Source organism: Lithobates pipiens, unplaced genomic scaffold, assembly GCF_037356315.1.
Source record: "Lithobates pipiens isolate NorthernLeopardFrog02 unplaced genomic scaffold, aLitPip1_a1.2 Scaffold_16, whole genome shotgun sequence".
Classification (NCBI taxonomy): domain Eukaryota; kingdom Metazoa; phylum Chordata; class Amphibia; order Anura; family Ranidae; genus Lithobates; species Lithobates pipiens.
The window spans coordinates 651,725,867-651,751,152 of record NW_027507748.1 but is presented as its reverse complement, the minus strand read 5'-3'; the positions used below and the strand labels follow the sequence as shown (position 1 = coordinate 651,751,152).

General features: G+C 45.8%; 1 protein-coding gene across 1 annotated transcript in view; it reads right to left on the bottom strand.

The window, feature by feature from the left end:
• The window catches only part of LOC143984073 (matrix metalloproteinase-20-like), a 155,093-nt gene that overhangs the window by 116,369 nt on the left and 13,438 nt on the right, over positions 1 to 25,286 (bottom strand). The window contains exon 2 of the mRNA XM_077484382.1: positions 2,391 to 2,635. Coding sequence (XP_077340508.1) covers positions 2,391 to 2,635 — 245 coding nt within the window. The remainder of the gene's footprint in view (positions 1 to 2,390; positions 2,636 to 25,286) is intronic.

Genomic DNA, 25,286 nt, shown 5'->3' with positions numbered 1-25,286 from the left:
TTCTTCAGGTATACCCCAAAAATGCAAAGACAGATCTGGCAGAGAGGTTTAAATTAAGAAATATATATTACAGCAGATCTATTTTGATTGCTAATGGTTCTCCCTGATCATACCTTTTGCCTTCAAAACTTAATAAATATACAATAAAATCATACAGCAAAGCTTCAAATATCAGATGGGAACTTTAAAGTGATTGTAAATATAAAAAGAAAAGAAAAAAAAAACAGGTTTATACTTACCTCTTATACTTAGCCCCAAACCTCTTTGTGTCTGGTATCCTACTGGCGATTCTGGTTCCTCCACTATGGCGAGTGCCTCCATAGGAAGCCGCTTCCTAAAGGGGCACTCATGCCTGCTGCCTGTGTCTATAGAAACAGACAGTGGGGCTTGGCTACACCTCCTGCTTCCTGCTCCCTCATCTCGGGCTTTGATTGACAGCAGCAGGAGCCCTTGGCTCCCACTGCCTCAATCCAACCTGTGAGGCCAAGAAGTGAGGGGAGAGAACCGTTGCAGACATTCATAGCACTGGATTGAATGAGGTCTCAGCAGTGGCGGCTGGGGCTTAATGTTTTGGGGGGGGCGGCAAACAAACCTGCCCCCCATGGGAGACAGGCGGTGGCGATCAGTGTCCCCCTACGGGAGGCGGATGGCGGCGATCAGTACCTCCCCATGGGAGATGGATGGCGGCGACCAGTACCCCCCCTACACGGGAGACGGATGGCGGCGAACAGTGGACTTACCCTCCAGGGAAGAGCCGGGCGGTTGCTTCTCCTCCCTGCTGAATAGGAAGTGGGTCCTCCTGAATCTCGATTGGCTGAGAGTCCTAAGTTTCCCTGGCCAATCGCATATCAGGACCCGCTTCCTGATTGGTTGGGAGGAGAAAAGCAAGACAATAGCGAATATTAATTCGCTATTGTTACACAACTGGGTGGGCTCAGTGTGTGGAGCCTATCTTTTTTTGAAGCCAATTAGAGCTTCAGGCTCTAATCATGTGCTTCAAAAAAGAAATAAACCCCTATTGAAATCTATGCGCCCAGCACTCTGCATGTAGATTAGGGGCCAGACGTATGGATTAGGGGGGCAGCGCCCCTACCTCCCTAATGGACGGGCTGCCACTGGGTCTCAGGTATGTATAGGGGGAGATGAGGCAGGATGAGGCGGGATAAATACCTAAACATTTTTTTACCTTTTTTCTATGAATACATTAAGATAAAAAAATGTTTTATAACTACTTTAATGCTAAAATTCTGGTTTTAGAAAAGTATTATGTCAGCACTAAAATTAAATTTTTTTTTATTTTGGATATACTGTAGGTAGTGGGGAGGAATTACAAGCTCAATCAGGTTTTAATTTTTAGAGTCAGGAAATAGCCAGCACTCCAAAATTCAGAGAAGAAAAAAAATCCCATAGAAAGTTTTAGCCCTTGTACACACGGTCCGACATTCCAACAACAAAATCCGTTGGATTTTGTCCGACGGATTTTGTTCGAAACTGGTGTTGCATATAAACAGTCGGACAAAGTTGTTGGAAAATCCGATCATTTGTAACGCGATGACATTATTTAGTTACGACGGGACTACGTTCAGGCTAGTAGCCAATAGCTTTGGTCTAGGAATTTGATCTGAGCATGCGTGGCACTTTGTCCGATCGGAATTCTCTACAAACAATCGGACAAAGTCCGATCAGATCATGTTGTCGGAAAATTTTATAGCCCAGCTCTAAAACTTTGTTGGTCGGATATTCCGACGGAAACAGTCCGATGGAGCCCACACGCGGTCGGATTATCCGACAACACGGTCCGATCGGACATTTTCCATCGGAATGTCTGACCGTGTGTACAAGGGCTTAGAGACATCAACTTTTTAGGATGACATCAACTTGATAATGGTGGCCTGTGTGCCTCCATATCATTGTTTTCTATGGGATTTCAATTCACTTTCTGCTAGTTTTCGTCTCCCCATTTTAGATTGCTAGTTATTTTCTGACTTTGGATTCGGGTGAGCGCCTTTCCATAATGGCTGTGGGTGACAGTTTAGGACAAACTCATGAACATGTAGTTTTAATACCTAAAAGCGCTGTACAAAAAATTGGAGAAATGTCTTTTGGCTGTTTCCCCCTCGCAGAAAGTGAGGAGAATCTACCCATTAAGGACACATACAACTATAAAAACTTAATGGGGCTTTGACTCTTCCATGCTCTATCACAAAAAAAAGGTTTGGCCTAATTGGGCTATAAATCATTATCCACGTTGTTTTGAGGCCCTTTTTTGGCCATCTTTATGCTGCTGTCATCTACTTATGTGTGACCAAAACCACATGGAGTCTTGCCTGATCACACAAGGTCAAGGTATGAATATTTTTTACATTTTTTACTCCTTCCACAATAATCACCTGTAAGTTAGAGTATTCTTTTGCCACTTGGGTTCTCCGGGAAAGAGATGATAATTGGCCACATCTGGCATGCCACAGCGTGGTTTCTTCATCACCGACAGGGTTGAATAGTCCAGTTTTCCTGTCACGTGTAAACCAAAAAATTCTTGCATTTTCTTGATTTTTCTTGACATCAGAACGTCACCCGTCACCATTTCAGCCACAGGAGTTCTTCTTTCATCACCATAATATTTATTGAGATATTTCTACAAATTGACAATAACATAATTATCACATTTAACATTGACAAGTAGTGAATACTGTGGATAGCAGTTGGTGTTTATATGTTGGTAGTCATTTGTTACCTGGATTACAATTATTATGAGGAACTTGAGACCCTGGAAATTCATCTTTTTTAATTATTGTTGGATATCATAAATAAATGCAGTAAGCTGGAGATACCTAGTTTATAGTTATCTTGTAGTTAAACATGGTGCTTAATTAGTGTTTGAAAAACTAGCAAAATATAGTTTTTAAAAGGTTTGTATTCCCAGTATTGTATTCTGCAGACCGTAAATGTATTTGAACATACTCTTGCTGACATATCATTTATTTTGATCTTTTAAAAAAAAATGTATATTTAATTATCATAATTTGATAGAGTCAGTAATTGTGAATGCTAAATTAAATTTTCACAATGCCACATGAATTTTTTTTTTAACCACTTGCTTATTGGGCACTTAAACCCCCCTCAGTCCCAGACCAATTTTCAGCTTTCAGCGCTGATGCACTTTGAATGACAATTGCGCAGGCATACAACACAGTACCCAAATGAAATTTTTATCATTTTTTTCCCACAAATAGAGCTTTCTTTTGGTGGTATTTAATTACAGCTCGGAGTTTTATTTTTTGCTAAACAAACAAAAAAAGATGCAAAAAAAAAATTATGTTTAATAGTTTGTTATAAAATTTTGCAAACAGGTCATTTTTCTCCTTCATTGAAGTGCGCTGATGAGGCGGCACTGATAGGCTGCACTGGTGGGCACTGATGGGCTGCATTGGTGGGCACTGATAGGCTGCATTGGTGGGCACTGATAGGCTGCACTGGTGGGCACTGATAGGCATAGTTAAGGCGGCACTAATAGGCACAGATAAGGCGGCACCAATGGGCACAGATAAGGCGCTACTGATGGTCAAAGATGGGCACAGATAAGATGGCACAGATGGGTGGCACAGATGGGTGGCACGGATGGGTGGCACGGATGGGCACTGATAGGTACCACTGATAGATGGGACTGATGGGCACTGATAGGTGGCACTGATAGGTGGCTCTGATAGGTGGCACTGCTGGGCACTGATGGGCGGCACTTCTGGGCACTGGTAGATGACACTGATGGGCATGGATATGTGGCACTGGGGTGCAGCACATTTGTTAAGGCAGATTGTGGGCACTGCTGGGTGGCACTGTGGGCACTGCTGGGTGGCACTGCTGGGTGGCACTGTGGGCACTGCTGGGTGGCACTGTGGGCACTGCTGGGTGGCACTATGGGCACTGCTGGGTGGCACTGACAGGGGGCACTTACTTTTTATTAATGTGGCACTGGCAGGGGGCAGGTGGGCACTGGCAGGGGGCAGGTGGGCACTAGCAGGGCTGGCCGTGATCGGGACTGATGTCCCGATCACGGCCGCCGGTGATCAGCTTTTTTTTTTTCTCCTCGCGCTGACAGCGCGACGAGGAATAATAGCCGATTACCGGCTCCGTTATATCACATGATCAGCTGTCATTGACTGACAGCTGATCACGTGATAAGGGGTCGGGATTGACCCCTTGCACGGATCAGTGATCAGGCGAGTCTCGTAGACTCGCCGACGTAGTCCCGGAAAAGGAGATCCGCGCTGTAGCCGTCATTCGGCTATAGCGCGGGTCTCAAGTGCTTAAATCTGTTTTTCAACTTCTATTACTTGTGTAACTTAACTGCTAGCCGACCAGCCGCCACAGTTGTACTGCTGCAACATGGCTCGGCTGTGAGAATCGCCGTTATGCTACGTCGGTAGCATAAACGGCCACTCCCCGAGCCGATGCGAGTGCTCGGCAGTCTCGAGGCACACGGCGAACCGGGAGCTGTGTGTGTAAACACACAGTTACCGGTTCTCTGAGCAGTGAACTGATAGATCGTCTGTTCATACAGAGTATGAACAGCGATCTGTTCATTTCCCTGCACAGTCCCATCCCCCTTCAGTTAGAACACTCCATAGGATACATATTAACCCCTTCACTGCCCCCTAGTGTTAACTCCTTCACTGCCAGTGACATTTTTACAGTAATCAATGCAATTTTAATCGCACTGATCGCTGTATTAATGCTAATGGTCCCAAAAATGTGTCCAAATTGTCCGTTGTGTCCACCATAATGTTGCAGTCACAATAAAAATCGCCGCTATTACTAGTAAAAAAAAAAATTATAAAAATGCCATAAAACTATACCGTATTTTGTAGACACTATAACTTTTGCGCAAACCAATCAATATACGCTTATTGCGATTTTTTTTTACCAAAAATATGTAGAAGGATAAGTATCGGCCTAAACTGAGGGAAAAACAATTACATTTTATATATTTTTTGGGGATATTTATTATAGCAAAAAGTTAAATATAATGCATTTTTTTTTTCAAAATTGTCTCTCTTTTTTTGTTTATAGCGCAAAACATAAAATCTGCAGAGTTTATAGAATACCACCAAAAGAAAGCTCTATTTGTGGGAAAAAAAGGACTTCAATTTTTTTTGGGAGCCACGTCACACAATTGTCAGTTTAAACGACACAGTGCCGAATAGCAAAAAGTGCTCTGGTCTTTGGCCAGCCAAATGGTCCGGGGCTTAAGCGGTTAATAAATTGAATGCAGAAAAAAGTTTAGCCACTTGGTATTATTAACAGATAATTCAATGAGGCCCTGAAAAGCAGTAAAACCAGAGGCTGAGGAATCACCTGCTGGACTCACACATGGTGTGGTGTGTATGAGTCTTACCAGAAAGCCAGTGTTGTGTTTCAATGGAGAATGGGCAACTTTATCCTGACCAAACATTTCATTTATGTTGCTGTCATTGCCAAATATGTAGAGAGCAATTTGACTACATCATACACAAATGTTGTCATTGATGAACACTTCCACTTATATTGAAACATTTTAACAGCTTCTCTTTTTTAATTGCAGCAAGCAAGCATTTGATAAAATGTAGTGTTAAGAAAATCATGATAACAACCTAAAGGTTCAGTTCTGCCCACCAGTATCTTTTTTTCTTTGGTATGCAATACTGTTGGAATACATTGTTCATGTATTTTGTGCAATAACAACATGAGCCAGTAGATGGCAGTGTTTATAGATTTGTAGCTGCAAGTATGGCTAAACTCTATGTCTGGATGTAAACCCACTCTCATCCTTTCTAAACTACTGCCATAGTGGTTATCTATAAGTAGTGATGGCCGAACGGTTCGCCCGGCGGTCGCTTCGCGGCGAATTTCGGCTGTTCGCGGTCCGCCCGTTCGGCGGACTATTGGCGCCGTTCGCCCGGCGGACTTCCGTGTTTACTGTGTAAAAGAACTTTGACCTATGATGACACATCCATCATGGGGTACAGGACAGCCAATTGAGACATTACAGCACATGGACACTTGGACATCCCCCCTAACTTATAAATAGACCCGATCCGGCGGCCATTTTACATTCTTTCTTCTGTCACTATAGGGAGAGGTTGCTGTGTGGAGCAGGGATAGATTGCAGTGACCCAAATCGCTAGCTATTTGGTACACAAAAGTTCTTTTCAGGACTGGTATAGGTGTTAGGTGTATATAGGTTTGCTGTGCTACTGATTGTTGCAGCAGCCTGAGTGTCTTTTGTCAGTTTAAAGAAAGGGACAGGACGGTGTGTCTGCTGTAGGGACAGTCAGTTTAGTCATTAGCTGTTACTATCAGGTCCACAAAAGTGCTATTCCAGTTATTGTTCCAGTAGCCTCTATTTTGTCAGTTTATATAGGGACAGGCAGGAAGCAGTGTGTGAGGCAGTGAGGGTCAGTTTAATCAGTAGCTGTTACTATATTAGGTCCACAAAGGTTCTTTTCAGGACTGGTATCAGTGGTAGGGTAATAGGCTTGTACACGTATAATATTCTTTCTTTCAAATATAGAAAGAATATTATACTTGACTGCTGCCCTTCTGCTGCAGTCTGCTAATCATTCACAACCTACTTGTTCCACAAAGCTCCTTATAAGGACTGGTAATAACCTGGTGTAGGGTGCTATAGTACATAGGGTTGAGTGAAGTACAGTCTGCCATTCTATAAGGACTGGTATAGGTCCACAATACATAGGGTTGAGGTGCACTACTGCTGACCGCTGCCCTATACTGCAGCAGTCCTTCATCGGTATAGGGACTGACGTACAGTCTGCTAATCACTCACACACAACCTACTTGTTCCACAAAGGTCCTTATAAGGACTGGTAACTTGGTCTGTCTAGGGTGCTACAGTACATAGGGTTGAGTGAGGTAGAGTCTGCCATTCTATAAGGACTGGTATAGGTCCACAATACATAGGGTTGAGGTGCACTACTGCTGACTGCTGCCCTATACTGCAGCAGTCCTTCATCGGTATAAGGACTGACGTACAGTCTGCTAATCACTCCCACACAACCTACTTGTTCCACAAAGGTCCTTATAAGGACTGGTAACTTGGTCTGTCTAGGGTGCTACAGTACGTAGGGTTGAGTGAGGTACAGTCTGCTATTCTATAAGGACTGGTATAGGACCACAATACATAGGGTTGAGGTGCACTACTGCTGACCGCTGCCCTATACTGCAGCAGTCCTTCATCGGTATACGGACTGAGAGTTTTGTCACAGGGTCATTTTAAAAATGACAGGCAGAGGAAGAGGCAGGCCCTTCCACAGGGGTGGTAGGGGTAGGGCAGGAGCAACAGGCTTGAGCCAAAGTGGGAAGTTGCAGAAGGTGCGTTCAATTACTTTAAAGGATGCACCAGACTTGGTTGAGTGGCTCGCTCAGCCTTACTCTTCTGCACCCTCCTCATCCTCTCGATCTGCACCCTTTTCTTCACTCTCTGCTATGTGCACCCCCAAAGACACTACCACCAACAACACCACCACCACCACCACCACATACCTTCTGCTTAAGTCTCAGGAATTCTTTTCCGATCCATATCAAGATGACATTTCTGATGCGCAGCCACTCTTGGTATTGGATCAGGAAGAGGAGGTAGCAACAACCGCTACTCAGCAGTCTGACGACAGTACCCAGATCAGCCCAAGGAGGAGGTTGGTTCCCGGTGTTGCTGCCTTCTCCGAGATCTCTACTTATAGCGGTGGGGAAGGTGACGTCGATGATGACGTGTCTAGTCATCTGACATCCTTCTGGGGCTGCTTATTATGAGGGGCTCCCACCATCCCTGTGCTATGCTCATTATGAGGGGCTCCCACCATCCCTGTGCTATGCTCATTATGAGGGGCTCCCACCATCCCTGTGCTATGCTCATTATTAGGGGCTCCCACCATCCCTGTGCTATGCTCATTATGAGGGGCTCCCACCATCCCTGTGCTATGCTCATTATGAGGGGCTCCCACCATCCCTGTGCTATGTTCATTATGAGGGGCTCCCACCATCCCTGTGCTATGCTGACTTCCTCCTTGGGCTGCTTACGGTGCAGGTGTCAGTGCTGTATATCACGGTGCTGATGTCAGTACTCTCTATCACGGTGCTGCTGTCAGTGCTGCATATCACGGTGCTGGTGTTAGTGCTTTATGTCACGCTGCTGATGTCAGTGCTCTCTATCATGGTGCTGCTGTCAGTGCTGTATATCACGGTGCTGGTGTTAGTGCTTTATGTCACGCTGCTGATGTCAGTGCTCTCTATCATGGTGCTGGGGTCAGTGCTGCATTTCACGGTGCTGGTGTTAGTGCTTTATGTCACGCTGCTGATGTCAGTGCTCTCTATCACGGTGCTGTTGTCAGATGACTCTATCACGGTGCAGGTGTCATTGCTGTATGTCACGCTGCTGGTGATCATCTCCTGCACCCTCTTTGCCTACCCTGACCTTCCCTCTCCTCCATTGCCTTCATGCGCTCCACAGTCCTGAATTGTCACAACAATTTCCCATATAAAAAAAGAATGCTTGTAGTTGTCGATCCCAGATTCACCTCATACATGTGTTATGTCATTGGCCATGTGGGGGGACTATGTTTGCACAGCTATTAATTATTTTGTGGCTGCAAATTTGACCTGTAGGTTTGCAAAGTTTGCCTCCCATTGAAGTCAATGGGGCCCGCCGCGAACGTTCCGGTTCGCGAACTATCGGCCACGTTCGCGGTCCGCGTTTGCGAAACGTCCCGTCGGAAGTTCGTCCATCACTATCTATAAGGATATACATGCCTCCTGCATGTATCACTACCTGTCAAATGTCCCCCCTTTAGCTGTTTGAAACCCCAAAAAACTGCAGATTCTGTGGGTGGGTCTGTTGTTCGGTGCTCCCTGGGCGGAGTCATGATGTCAGCAGACTCCCCGCCCACCTCTACACTCCCCTTGGCCAGAGCGTGCAGGTGTCATTGCTGTATGTCACGCTGCTGGTGATCATCTCCTGCACCCTCTTTGCCTACCCTGACCTTCCCTCTCCTCCATTGCCTTCATGCGCTCCACAGTCCTGAATTGTCACAACAATTTCCCATATAAAAAAAGAATGCTTGTAGTTGTCGATCTCAGATTCACCTCATACATGTGTTATGTCATTGGCCATGTGGTGGGACTATGTTTGCACAGCTATTAATTATTTTGTGGCTGCAAATTTGACCTGTAGGTTTGCAAAGTTTGCCTCCCATTGAAGTCAATGGGGCCCGCCGCGAACGTTCCGGTTCGCGAACTATCGGCCACGTTCGCGGTCCGCGTTCGCGAAACGTCCCGTCGGAAGTTCGTCCATCACTATCTATAAGGATATACATGCCTCCTGCATGTATCACTACCTGTCAAATGTCCCCCCTTTAGCTGTTTGAAACCCCAAAAAACTGCAGATTCTGTGGGTGGGTCTGTTGTTCGGTGCTCCCTGGGCGGAGTCATGATGTCAGCAGACTCCCCGCCCACCTCTACACTCCCCTTGGCCAGAGCGTGCAGGAGAGGCAGAGCGCGCTCTGGGTAAAAGCAGAGCGCGCTCACAGCCCCCTGTCACATCTTTACAGTGTCCAGTGACAGTGGTGGGGGTGATCAGTGCGATGGGAAAGCTGTGAGCACCGATCCCCCCTGCATGGATTTTCATTATGTGTTTCACTCCCTCCGGCGGCTTTCACCTGAAAAGCCATGCAGGGGGGATTGGTGCTTACAGCTTTCCCATCGCACCGATCATCCCCCCCCCCCCCCGTGTCTTCTTCGGTACCGATTGGTCTGTGTCCTGTGATAACTGAGCAGAGTAACCTGTGCGTTACTCTGCTCAGTGTATGAATGGAGAGGAGCTGCTGTCTCCCCTCCATTCATCTTCAGTGTAGAGAAAGGACTGGGGAATCTGTATTCACTGTCCTTTGTCTCAAATGGGAGATGTCAGAGGCCTCTGTTTAGACCTCTGACATGTCACCAAAGCCCCCAACAGGGCTGATAAAAAAAAAAATCCAAAATTATAAAAAGATAAAAAAATGTAATTGTAAAACAAACAACAACCGTCCACTGCACCACTGAGACGACCACTGACACTGACCACTGCCCCACTGACACCGACCACTGCCCCACTGCAACTGACCACTGCCACCGACCACTGCCCCACTGACACCAACCACTGACACCGACCACTGCCCCACTGACACCAACCACTGACACCGACCACTGCCCCACTGACACCAACCACTGCCCCACTGACACCAACCACTGACACCGACCACTGCCCCACTGACACCGACCACTGCCACACTGACACTGACCACTGCCCCCAATCACTGACACCAACCACTGCCCCCAATCACTGACAATGACCACTGCCCCACTGACACCGACCACTGCCCCAATCGCTGACACCAACCACTGCCACCAATCACTGACACCGACCACTGCCACCAATCACTGACACCGACCACTGCCCCAATCACTGACCCTGACCACTGCCACCAATCACTGACCCCGACCACTGCCCCACTGACACCAATCACTGACAACGACCACTGCCCCACTGACACAGACCACTGCCCCCACTGACACCGACACCATCCATTGCCTCACTGACACCGTCCATTGCCCCACTGACACCGACCACCCCCTTTCCCAAAAGCACTGTGAAAAAATATATTTAAAAAAATAAAACCCCACCCTCCCATCATGGTTAGAATAGTACAAAAATAAATTGTAAAAAAATAATTTAAAAAAATGAACTTGTAAAAATTAAAAAAATCCACTGGTCCCAAAAAACCTTTTGAAAAAAAATTCAAAATTAAAATTGTAAAATAAAAAAAATTATCTGACACTGTCCACTATCCTGACACCATCCTGCATGTACTACCCACCACTGTACACTCCGCATCCCTGTGATTTGCACCGCATTGCTGTTCAGATCACATGCGATGTCTGTGTGATGTGATTTCAGCCATACAATCTGTATGGCTGAAATCGCATCACATTCGGACCAAACTCGCACAGGACCCTTTTTTTGGTCCACACCAGAATCGCATGGGTGTTCACACCTATGCGATCCAATTCATGTCCTAACTGTCAGTTCACAGTGCGATATGCGAGCTGAAATGGGGGTGTAATTAAAATTGTATGACACTCCGCAGCAGTTCACATATGGCAGTGTGAACTGCCGTGCGAGTTGGATGCGATGTGGGAACCCACAGTGGATTCGCAGGGTTCCCAAATCGCAGCCTTGGTGGGAGCAGTCAGGTGACATTTGAAGGCTGTATGCTTTGAGGCTCGGTTCACACTGGTGCGATGCGGGAACCCTGCGAATCCCCTGCGGCTTCCCACATCGCATCCAACTCGCACGGCAGTTCACACTGTCATATGGGAACTGCTGGGGAGTGTCATACAATGTTAACGACACCCCCATTTCAGCTCGCATATCGCACTGCGAACTGACAGTTAGGACATGAATCGGATCGCATAGGTGTGAACACCCATGCGATTCTGGTGCATACCAACAAAAAGGGGCCTGTGTGAGTTTGGTCGTAATGCGGTGCAATATCATCCATACTATCTGTATGGCTGAAGTTGCACTGCATGGACATCGCATGTGATTTGCACTGCAGTGCGGTGGGAATCACATGCGATCTCACACAGCGCACTGGTGTGAACTGGCCCTAAGCTCATTCAGCCTTACTGGGTGCAATTATAAAAAGTGAGAAATCCACCCCTCCCCCACATAACAAATCCTGGTGATGGAAAGGGAAAGGAATGTTGCAACTGTGATCAGGTGACCTCAGACACACTGCACTATAACAATCATCAGATCACTGGATGTTCTACTCTGCCCACCTCTGACTACATACAGCTCCCCTAATCACTTGTCTGTCTATATTCTTCTCCCTGTTCACTGCAGCATACAGGAGGATTGCATCCCATGATGAGAAACATGCAGGCAAAACACAGTAAAGGCAGCCAATCCTGGGAGAGGAGAGGAATTGTGAACTTTTTACACAGGATGCGCCAGGCTAGTGCATGAGATATGTAAATAACCTGTCACTCACAGCAAGGGGGAGGTTTTGACAAAGTTTTAAAGACATTGTCAAGATTTCTCTAACAGAACAATAAAAGACGATTGCTCAGGACTGGATTAAATCTGCGTGGCAAGACTGGGCTCAGATGATAGGAAATCTTATTGTCTACGTTATGACATCAAAATTAGTTTTTTCGGGTTTACATCCACTTTAAGCAGCAAAGCCCATGTGGACTTGCACTGTCTGTTATGCAGGGCTATAGTGCATATAGACTTTGTAAAATTTTATGGTCCCAGGTATAACCCAGACATCCACCCAGAGAAAACTTACAACCCAGGCATAGCCCAAAAACACAGATATAGCCAGTACGGATGAGCCGAACACCACCCCGGTTCGGTTCGCAGCAGAACCTTCGAACGGACCAAAAATTTGTACAAACTTTAGAACCCCATTAAAGTCTATGGGACTCGAACGTTCGAAATCAAAAGTGCTAATTTTAAAGGCTAATGATATGCAACAGACAACACCAGCAATAAGGGGTATCTTCAGGTTTATACTGTGCTGGAGGCACACAACACCCACTGTAACTGCAGCAGATGCCTGTATTACAGAAACAGAACATCGCCAGCAATAAGGTGGATCTTCAGGTGTATACTGTGCAGGAGGCACACAACACCCACTGTAACAGCGCTAGGTTCCCAAGCAAAAAGACACTGTCCCTGCCTATCGTGCTCTTTCACTGCATGCCAACACACTACACAAGGCCGCCGCGCTGGTGGCTTTATATAGTATGGGGCGTGTACTAAACCCCCCTGAGCTATAATTGGCCACAGGCATCCTGTTATAAACAGGATGCCTGTGTCAGTGTAGTGTCAGTGTAGCTGGAAGGAGTGGCGTAACTAGAACCTTCAGGGCCCCGATGCAAGAAACCATGAAGGGCCCCCCTGAACCCCAGCCAGGGCCCTTCCCTCTGAGTCTGGCGGTGGAACTCCAGGGCGTGGTCACAGGTATGACCTTTGTGAGCCCTGTAGTTCCACCACTGGTATCAGTAGTTTTTATTTTATTTTATATTTTTTTTACATTTTTCGGTGCCCCATTGGGGGACTGTCCCCAGGCAGGATTGGGTCCCCGTCCCCAGAAGTGATGAGGTCCTTTTCTCCAGGGCAGATGAAGTTACTGCCCCCAGGTGAGAAGGGGTCCCTGTCCCCAGGGGAGGTGGGGGTCCCTGTCCCCACGTGAGAAGGGGTCCCTGTCCCCAGGGGGATATGGAGGGGGTATGTAATAGTGTGTGCTAGCTGCCTATGCTGCTGCCGGTTATATGTAGAGGGGGCTGCATGGGCCCCCTGCATCACAGGGCCCAGTTGCGGTCGTGACTGCTGCACCCCCTATATTTACGCCCCTGGCTGGAAGTGCTCTGTGTCTCAGCTCACAGTCTACAATGATCATAGTACAGGCAACCACACTAAGGCTCTTTGGACACCTAACGTCGCACGACAAGTCACAGCCCATTGATTGCCTACTTTGATGCAACTTTGATCTAGAGAGTGTAAAGTTGGATCAAAGCTGCACTTAAAGTCGCATGAAAACTCTAAATCATGCAACGTTGTAGTTGCAATAGTGGAAACATAGACTAAAGCTCCACTAGTATGAATTGTCATGCGACTTTGGAAACATAAAATCGCATGAAAAGTCACAGCCAATTGATTTCAATGGCACCCATTCCCATCTATGCGACATTGTAAATCAGTGACTTTAAAAGGGTACCTGCAATGCTTTTATGCAGCTTTTGATGCAGAGTGTAAAGCTGGATCAAAGCTGCACTCAATGTAGAACTCTAAATCGTGAAACTTTGTGGTCGCAATAGTGGAAACGTAGACTAAGGTTCCATTTCCACTAGTATGAACTGTCTTAGTGGAAACTATAGTGGAAATGTGACCTGTCATTCATGTGACTATGTGTCCAAAGTCACATGACAAGTCACAGCCCATTAATTTTAATTGTACCTGTTCCCATCTATGCAACTTTGAAAATCAGCGACTTTGAAAAAGTACCTGCAATGCTTTGATGCAACTTTAATCCAGAGAGTGTACAGCTGGATCAAAGCTGCACTCAAAGTCGCACTCTAAATCGTGCAACTTTGGGATTGCAATAGTGGAAACGTGGACTAAGGCTCCTTTTACACTACTATGACTTGTCATGCGGCTTTTATCCAGAGAGTGTAAAGTTGCAAAGTCACACTCTAGCTTTAGGCTACATTTACACTAGTGTGACTCCAAAGCTGTGTGATTTAGAGTGCGACTTTGAGTGCAGCTTTGATCTAACTTTACACTCTGGCATAAAGTTGCATCAAAAGTCGCTTCAAAGTAGTGCAGGCACCTTTTCGAAGTCACATAGATGGGAACGCTTCCCATTGAAATCAAAGGGCTGTGACTTGTCATGCGACTTTATCTGTCTAAAGTTGCATGACAAGTTTCACTAGTGAAAACGAAGCCCTAAACTCATTACTCACATGTAGCTCCCTCAGCTGGGTGTGTGCCACACCATGCACACAGTGCCATCACAGTGCCACACCATGCACTCAGCGGCATCACAGTGCCACACCATGTACACAGTGCCACCACAGTGTCACACCATGCACACAGTGGCATGCAGAAACAACCACGTGGTTGTAAACTGTAGAAAATCTGCACCATGTTGCATTATAATCTATATTACAGTTTCTAACATATAGAACATACTTCCAAAGTGGTGGAGGAGCTACTGCGGTAAGTCCCATCTGCCAGAGCCACATGCACACGAGGGTTTGGTGCTGCCAGAGCCGTGCTTGCAGAGGTGGTGGGTTCTACGCTGCCAGAGCCACGCTCATGGGGGGGTGCTGCCGCTAGAGACGTGCATGGGTGGGGGTTGGGTGCTGCCACTAGAGACGTGCATGGGTGGGGGATGGGTGCTGCCAGAGCTACGAGTGGGGGGGGGGGTCATTCGGCACAGTGGCTACATATGATGGGCACTGGTTGCTGCATATGATGGGCACATGTGGCTACATTTGACGGGCACAGTGGCTGCCTTTTTGATAGGCACAATGGCTGCATTTTATGGGCACAATGGCTGCATATGATGGGCACAGGTGGCTGCATTTCATGGGCACAAGTGGCTGCATTTGATATGCACAAGTGGCTGCATATGATGGGCACAAGTGGCTGTGTTTGATGGGCACAAATGGCTGAATTTGATGGGCACAATGGCTGTGTTTGATGGGCACAAGTGGCTGCATATGGTGGGCACAAGTGGCTGAATTTGACAGGCACAATTGGCTGCATTTGATGGGCACAAGTGGCTGCATATGATAGGCACAAGTGGCTGCATTTGATGGGCACAGTGGCTGCATATGATGGCACAAGTGGCTGCATATGATGGGCACAAGTCACTGCATTTGATGGGTACATATGGCTGCATATGATGGGCACAAATGGCTGTGTTTGATGGGCACAGTGGCTACATATGTTGAGCACAAGTGGCTGCATATGATGGGCACAAGTGGCTGCATATGATGGGCACAATGGCTGCATATGATGGGCACAGTGGCTGTGTTTGATGGGCACAATGGCTGCAATTGATGGGCACAGTGGCTGCATTTTATGGGCACAATGGCTGCATTTGATGGGCACAGTGAGGCTGCAATTAATGGGGGGGTCAATATTTCTCAATTTGTTTGCGCCCCCCAAAATTTTTGAGCACCAGCCGCCACTGAAGAAACAGATTTATAGAACTGAGATCTAAAATTGGGCTAAGGAGTAGTTGTTAAATGGGGGTGTTGGAATACATTTTTCATGTATTTTGTGCAATAACTACATCAGCCAGTAGAAGGCAGTGTCTATAAGTTTGTAGCTGATCTATGTGGTAAACTCTATGTCTTTTCTCTATATAATAAATTTCCTGTTCCTGTCTGCAGTTAAGCAGCAAAACCCATGTAGACTGTGCACTGTTATTTGTTCTGTAAGGCAGTATACCGAATGTCTAAAATTTATGGACTGTCTGTGGGCAACATACACTGCACTATCCCTCCACTCATGGATGTTTGCCACATTATAAGTCATCAAGCTTTACTTTTATTTACAGAGGTCACCATTCTTTTGGCACTTGCTAAAAATTGGTAAAACCCAAGAAGCGAATGCATGTGTATTTCTCTTGTTCTCTGTTCTTTGCCACGACTCTGTGAACAGCTTAATGCCCTCTGACAATCCTGCTTAAGTAATGGTTTGCTGCAAATACCTATGTGAGCACAAATACACTATGATGTCAAAAGTATTGAGACACCTGCCTTTACACGCACGTGAACTTTAATGGCATCCCAGTCTTAGTCCATAGGGTTCAATATCGATTTGGCCCACCCTTTGCAGCTATAACAGCTTCAACTCTTCTGGGAAGGCTGTCCACAAGGTGCGTCTTTGGAAATGTTTGACCATTCTTCCAGAAGTGCATTTGTGAGGTCAGGCACAGATGCTGGATGAGAATGTCTGGCTCACAGTCTCTGCTCTAATTCAACCCAAAGGTGTTCTATCAGGTTGAGGTCAGGACTCGCTCATCTATGTCTTTATGGACCTTGCTTTGTGCACTGGTGCGCAGTCATGTTGGAACAGGAAGGGGCCATTGCTAAACTGTTCCCACAAAGTTGGGAGCATGAAATTGTCCAAAATGTCTTAGTATGTTGATACCTTAAAGGTTCCCTTCACTAGAACTAAGGGGCCAAGCCCAATCCCTGAACAACAACCCCACACCATAATCTCTCCTCCAGCAAATGATTTGGGCCAGTGCACAAAGCAAGGTCCATAAAGACATGGATGAATGAGTTTGGGGTTGAGGAGCTTGAATGGCCTGACCTCAACCTGATAGATGACCTTTGGGATGAATTAGAGCGGAAATTACAAGCCAGGCTTTCTTGTTCAGCATCAGTGCCTGACGTAGAGTTGCCATCTCATCCCTTTAAACCTGAACACATATGAATTACAGGGGGGGTGGGGGGTGGGGGATAAGGTGGTAACCCTAGCATACCCCTACCTCCGGCCTCCATTCCATTTTTCACGCTATCCTAGGACGACTACTCCAGATCACAATCAGACTTCTTTTCTGAGCAGAGACCTTCACCTCAAGTAAAGGTAGCCGGAATAGCCAGCAACCGAATACAACTCCTTCCGCATCCATATAGGCATCCCCTGATCAACTTGCGCGCTAATAACCTCAAGCACGGCGGCAAGTCTGATACCAAGCCCCTCCTCAGGATCAATACCCTGATCAGGATCATCATCTTAGGCCCATAGTACCATCAACAGCATCCACAAACCATGTGCCACTTCAAATACTCAGCTGAAGTTCTGCACAGACTAAGGAACATCAACACCACATTGCCATCTTCCATACAAAAAATACTATTAAAAACCGGACGACAAGCAGCTCCTAACCACAGGAAGACATCTACTTGACCACTACAATTAGATTGCACCTTGATTAACGCCAGGTCTGCAGTCAAACATAGACTGGAAGTACACAACTTCATCATTGAGAACAATGTAGACTGCCTCTTCATCACCGAAAGCTGGTTAACCTCTGACTGCAACACCATTCTCACCGAATTGGTGCCAGAAAACTACAGGATCCTAACCGAACACCAGATAGGGAAAAAAGGAGGAGGCCTAGCAGTGATCTTTAAAGGTCACCTGGATCTCACTAAACCATCATCTCAGAACCCAGTGCCTTTTATGGAAACCCTGACGCTACATCTTCAACCAACACCCCATGACACCACTCATATTCTACTGTGCTACAGACCACCAGGACCAAAGTCCAATCTTCTTTCACCCTCACGGAATCCTTCGCAATGCACACCCTAAAATTCAAAAATTTCCTGGCACTCTGAGATTTCAACCTTTGGGCAAACGAGCCCAAAGACCCCATCGCGACTGCCTGCATCAATCAACTAGAAGAACTGGGTCTCCAGCAACTGATAAAGTCTCCCACGCATGGGTCAGGACACGCCCTGGACCTCATTTTCAAACAGAACATTGACGTCAACATACTCGACAACATAACATTGCCATGGACGGATCACCACGCCATCAAATTCAAAATTGCTACCAACATCACCAACGAAAAATGGAATCCTGTAACAACAACGCACTGGACCAGATCGCATAAAAAACTGTACTCCGAATCCTTCAAATCCACTCTGTCCAAGAAGATAACTACAATAACCTTAAACCACTCTACAGAGGAAACACTCAACTCCCTGAACAGGGCATTGTTGCAATCAGCAGACTCGGTAGCACCAAAACGCAGGGCTCTCATCAGGAAGAAAAACTCTGGATGGTTTAATAGCTCCCTCACCGTACTAAAGCAAGAACGCAGAAGAGCGGAAAGAACATGGAGAAGAAATACCACCGAGGAAAACCACTTTAACTACAAAGGTCTCACAGAGAATTATCGGAAAGCAATCTTCAAAGCCAAAAAGGACCACTTCTCATATACAATCTCAACGGCCGCAAACCAACCACCGGAACTGTTTAAACTGGTTAATCAATCAATGAATCCGGTGTGCCTAGAACCCCCAGAAAGTGAATCCCAGGATTACTGTCGGATTTTTTCATCGATAAAGTCAAAACCATCAGGGAAACAATCTGTCAGAAGAAAACATCCGACCTCAGCCAGCAAATACATAAAGAGGATGTCTGCACCAACATACCGCAACCGCCAAAATTTTCACTATCCCCAATTACCATAGACACTGCAAAAAACATCAATAATAAACTGCGTGACAGTACCTCACCTATTGACATCATCCCCACAAAACTACTGAAAGAATGCTCCGACATCGTGGCTCCAACCATAACCCACCTCATAAACCGATCATTCCACGAAGGGATTGTTCCCAGCATCCTCAAACAAGGCATTGTCAAACCTCTACTCAAGAAACCAAACCTGGACCCTCAGGACCCAAACAACCGTAGGCCAATTACAAGCCTCAACACCATTTCTAAGATCATGGAGAAAGCTGTAGTACATCAGCTACAACTCCACCTGGATACTCACAAACTCCTGGACCCGCTGCAATCAGGCTTCCGCCCGGGTCATGGAACAGAAACGGCTCTCCTCAAGATTTGGGACGACGCCCTCGAAGCAGCAAATGACGGAGAGTCGTGTCTCCTCGTACTGCTAGACTTAAGTGCAGCGTTTGATACAGTAGATCACAATACTCTACTCGTCCGCCTCACAGAAGTAGCCGGAGTCCAAGACATAGATCTCCAATGGTTCGCGTCCTTCCTAGGAAATCGGTCACAGACAGTGAAACTAGGAAAATTCCTCTCCGAAACTCGGGCAGTCACCTGCGGAGTCCCTCAAGGATCTCCTTTGTCACCCGTTCTCTTCAACATTTACATTCGCCCACTCCTTCAAATCATCAGATGCTCAGATCTCTGCTTCCACTCTTATGCTGACGACACGCAACTTTATTTCCGGATCAATGGAAAAAAAGATCACCAACAACAACTTGAAAACTGCCTTGAATCAATAGAGGACTGGATGACCACTAACTCCCTCCAGCTGAACGAATCAAAAACAGAGCTTCTTATCTTACACCCAAATCATAAGCCCGCAACCAAAACCTCCTGGTCTCCACCAACTGTCTTTGGGCAGACTATCTCCCCAAAGACCAAAGCGAAGAGTCTCAGGGTTATTTTGGATGCACAAATGTCAATGGATGCGCAAATAGGAGCAGTAGTCAGTGGATCTCACCATCTGCTGCGCATGCTTCGCAGACTCACCCCTTTTATACCAAAGAATGACAAAGCAGTGGTAGTTGGAACAATCATTAATTCACGACTGGACTACGCAAATTCGCTTTACATAGGATTACCACAATATCAACTTGAGCGATTACAACTGATCCGAAACACGGCGGCAAGGCTGATAACAGGAAAAAAACCTGGGAATCCATCTCTCCTTCGCTGAGGAGCTTACATTGGCTAACCGTAAAAAATCAGATCACGTTCAAGACCCTTTGCCTCACCCACAAATGCGTGCATAGAGAAGCTCCGCAATACCTAATGGAGAAAATAAATCATTACACACCAAAACACAGTCTTCGATCAGCCAACAAAAACCTCCTCCTCATGCCCAAAGCCCGGTATAAATCCAAGGGGGATCGGAGATCGCTGTCCAAGGGCCTCGGTTATGGAATGCTCTACCAATCAACATCCGCCTGGAAGAAAATCACCTGGCTTTTAGGAAAAAACTCAAGACCTTCCTCTTTTAGCAGATGATCAAAGCTCGCCACAGCGCCTAGAGGCGATTCAGTTCGCATTGTGCGCTATACAAGTATTTCATTCATTCATTCATTCAATGTATTTGTATTGTACTTTCGGACAAGAATTATACTGACTAAATGAAAATCGTATGATCTAGAATCATACTAGGAAAATTTTCGTGCATGTACGATCGAATAATATCAGATGAACTGTCGTGATCGGCTGTCGAAAGTAGTGTACACACGATCTGAAAATCGTACGTTTCTTCCTCGTATGAGATTCGGATCGTGTGTATGGGCCATAAGGCTGGGATGCCATTAAAGTTCATGGGTGTATAAAGGCAGGTGTCCCAATACTTTTGACAATATAGTGTATCAGTATCCTACACACAGCTATGCTAGAGTGTCAGGGAAAAACACCAGACTGCTCAGTTTTGAATAAGGCATGTATATTGTCACCGGTTAAATAGCAACACACACAATTATATTTATTGCTTACGGTACATATTTATAAGCATGTGAAGGAAACTTTTCACTCACAGTAAACTAAATGAGGTAATTACAGTTTTACATGTTACAGCAACTCAGTTTAAATCACTTTATTATTAAAGCAAGCCCAGCAATGAAAATAATCAGCAATAGACAGTATCAATAAGAATGAATAGTCCCTCAACAGCTCCTCTGCATTCAATAGTTAGTAAAATGTCTCAGAGCGCAATCTGTATATAACATCCTATGTATAACCAGGTACCTCTGGTTGTGAGTAACTCAGTTCAGGGTTCCCATGAAACAGATGGTAAGCATATGGCTTCCTACTCATTAGCAGTTTTCAGACTGCTAATTGGTGGGGCCCAGTCTTTCAGGTGGTGCAAATCAGTACATTCTTTTTGCAACTCTGCATGCAGTGTTTTAAAGCTACCAGATAGATGATCAGTCCATCTGTTCCCCAGTATGCTAGCAGTGTTAAAACCAAACACAGCAAGTGGCCACTCAACAGTCTCAGTAATACAGCGAACCTTGATCAGAACACTTATGCCACGTACACACGACCAAACTAGGTCCAACGGTCTTCCCAATGGACTTTCGGGGGAGTTCCGATGGACTTTCTGACCGAATGGACTTGGCCACACACGAACGGACTAAGTCCGTTCGAAAGTCCATTCGTTTTGAACGTGATGACATAAACGGGACTAAACAAGGAAGTTCAATAGCCAGTAGACAATAGCTTCCCTTGCGTTGTATTTGGTCCGTCGGACTAGCACACAGACGAACGGTTTTCCAGATTTTAGTCCGTTGGAATTTAGTCCAGCGGATAGATTTGAAACATGTTCTATTTCTAGGTTCGTCGGATTTGTTTTCCGAAAAACGATCAGGCTAGCCCACACACGATCGGATAGTCCGACAGACTAATCCCTTCGGATTTAGTCTGCCGGAAAGTCCAGTCGTGTGTATGTCGGCAATCCTTCCTTGTCTGTACTTAGGGTAATTCCAGTACTCATCACTTTGGTCTTCTGACTCAGGTCTCAGGTTGTGGCTGGGAAGTGTGCACACAGGAACAGAGATGTGTATTCTCCTGTGCCCTCGTAGTCAGAGGAGGTCCTTTAATCTACAGCCCATGAAAAATTCTGACTCTCCCCTCTTCTTAAGAGTCTCTCCATGAAAATTGTAATACATCACTCCATTCACTTCCATAACAGGATTATTTTACCAGACTATATCTCCCACAATTCCATGTGGTCTACACCAAAGTCCCTCAAGTTTCTGTTAGCTCCCTCTACTCAGAATAGGATTAACTATTTCTGCTTGACAATCCAGTGAGAGCATACAGAGCAGCTTCAACACAATGTCCTTACTTGCTCCTCCTGCTTAGCCAGGCAGCTGGTTACACTCTTCATGGGCATCACTGGCACCAGGAACCCATGGCTCATTCCCTGAATATCGACTGAAACTGTCTGCATTTCTTTTCTTCAATGTGATGCTTTGGCAGCTGATGGCTTTTGTCCCAGCCCATCTGTCACCTGTCGGACCTGTAGCACAGAGTCAATGCAAATGAATTCTAACTCCTTTCTGGCTCTGAGTTACAGGTTGGACAGGCTGCAGGCAGGCTGACAGGGGAAATAACCTGATAGCTACTGAAGAAAAAATGTGGGCAGTTGCAGCACCAGGAAACAAGGCACTTACCAACATATGCAAAGCAACAAGAAGGTAGTTGATTTCAGGAAGTGAAGAAGGAATTTGTGCTGGGGGGAGGTTTTGCCATGTGGGTATTGCAAGGGGAGGGAGCAGGAATATTTGCTTGGAGAGGGAATGACTTCCTCAGTGCAATATATACTCCTGACCCCGGTGTTCTGTTCCTTATGTACTTCTAAAAATATATAAAAGATGTTGCCCTGGGACTTTAGATGAGGTGAGCACAGTTTAGCCACTAAGTAACAAGAGTAAATGCAGTAAAAATATTTATGCAAAGATAGATACATACATGGGTGATGTATATAATTGCTGAGCCAACAAGATTGCAAATAACAAAATGAACATTAATGCATGAATGTCATACAGTATCCACAGGCATCACTCACTGAGTACTTCTAACCACCGAGCTCTGTGTATTATCTACTCTTGACTCTTGTGCTCTGTGCTGCATGCACTTCTAACCCCTTCAGTTTGTACCTTATACTGCATTATGTAGTACTGATCCATTCAATCTGTGCTTTACATATTCCTGACTCCTGAACTCTGTGCATTATGTATTCCTGAGCTTTTCACCCTGTGCCTTACATACTCCTGATCTCTGCACTCTGCCTAACATAGCCCTGACCCCTTAACTTTGTGCCTTATAAAATCCTGACCCCTGCTCTCTTTGTCTTAGAATGGGGTACGTTTCTCTTAGTAGTAATAGACTTCTGAGGTCTTTCACCCATCTTTTAATTCTGGAGTTTTGCTTGGTTAAGAGATAAAAAGGATCCGAGAGTGACAAATAGGGCTATGGTCTAAACATGCACATTTAGAGCTAGTAAGTGGCCCGTGTAAGACCCCTTTGGTAAAAAGAGATTTCGGATAGTGATTAAACAAGGGAAGACTCCAAAATATTTTCGTTTTTATTAAGATTTCAAATTGGGGGTTTTGGGTGCCTGGTAAAAAGGAATTGGACCCCATTATGGGAATAAGTAGATTTTTTTTTTTGGCCACAGAAAAAGGACCTGCCTATTTTTAGTATAGCTCCAATAAGGGGTGATTTCGAATTTGGGGCAAAGTGGGGGTTTAAGCTAAATGGTTGGTCTATTAAAGGGTTTGGGTTGGTTTTCTTGTTTTTATCTGGCCCACGTCTTTAGGGTATCATCTTTTCACCCGTCTAGGATACAAGTCAGGTAGGCAGGTATTTTACTGGATAGGGAAAACCAATTCCACCTTTGAGTTTCTGGGGTCTTAAGATTGAACTGTTGACCCTGGTCTTTTTACTCCAACATAAAGTCAGTAAATTAGGTTTTGAGAAATGGAAGGATCTCATCCAGGAGACAGAAAAATTATTAAATAATTGGATAGCTACAACCTCTCCCTCTCCGCCATATTACAGCTCTTAAGATATCCATACTTCCCAACTTGTATCTTTTTGAGACTCTCCTAATTCCAGTTCCCATTTCAAAATTCAGCAACCTACAAAGGGACTTCACTATATGTATGTGGCATTATAAAGCTCATAGAATTGCTAGCTGTATTCTTTATTCTTTATCTGCTTGCCGACCAGCTGCCGCAGTTTTACTGCAGCAGAATGGCACAGCTGGGCGAAACTATGTTACCTTACGTTGCTTCGCCTTTTGGCCACTAGGGGCATGCACCTACAGCATGTGCCCAGAGACGGTGTGAGTGCCCAGCAGGCGCGATGACCACCGGGCACCCGTGATCGATCATCATGAGAGCAAGAACCGGGATCTTTGTATGTAAACACAGTTCTTTCAGGGGAGTAGAGACAGATTGTGCGTTCATACTAAGTATGAACACCGATCTCTCTCTCCTCCTAGACAGTCCTATCCCCCCCACAGTTAGAACACACACTAAGGAACACAGTTAACCCCTTGAGTGCCCCCTAGTGTTAACCCCTACCCTGCCAGTGACATTTATACAGTAATCAGTGCATTTTTATAGCACTGATCACTGTATAATTGTCAATGGTCCCAAAAATGTGTTAGCCCTTGTACACACGGTCGGAGAATCTGTCGGAATGAGTCTTATCGGACCGTGTCGTCAGATAATCCGACTGTGTGTGGTATGCATCGGACTGATTCCGTTCGAATCTCCGTCCCACCCAATTTTCCAACATGTTGGAAATATTTCGCGACCAACTGGGCCAGACGGACCTAATCCGATCATGTGTAGAGCATTTTCATCGGACCAAGTGCCACGCATGCTCAGATCAAATTCCTACATCAAAGCTATTGGCTACTAGCCTGAATGTAGTCTCATCATAACAAAATTATGTCATCACGTTCTGAAAGATCGGATTTTTCGCTAACTTGGCCCGACCGTGTGTATGCAACAGTTTCAGACACAATCCGTCGGACTAAATCCGACAGGCAAAATACGACGGATTTGGTTGGCAAAACCTCCGACCGTGTGTACGTGGGCTTAAAGGTGTTCAATTTGTCTGCAGCAATATCCCAGTCCTGTTAAAAATTACAGATCACCACCATTACTAGTAAAATAATAATAATAATAATAAAAATGCCATAAGGCTCGGTTCACACAGGGGGCGACGCGAGGCGACACGACTTGCCGTGCCGCGACCTGACAAGTCGCCCCCGTTCTGTACTACGGAACCGTTCTAAGAGGAGCGACTCGAGTCGCTCCGACTTAGAAAAAAGGTTCCTGTACTACTTTTGGGCGACCTCGGGCGACTTGCATTGACTTCTATACAGAAGTCATTTGCAAGTCGCCGCTGAGGTCGCGGC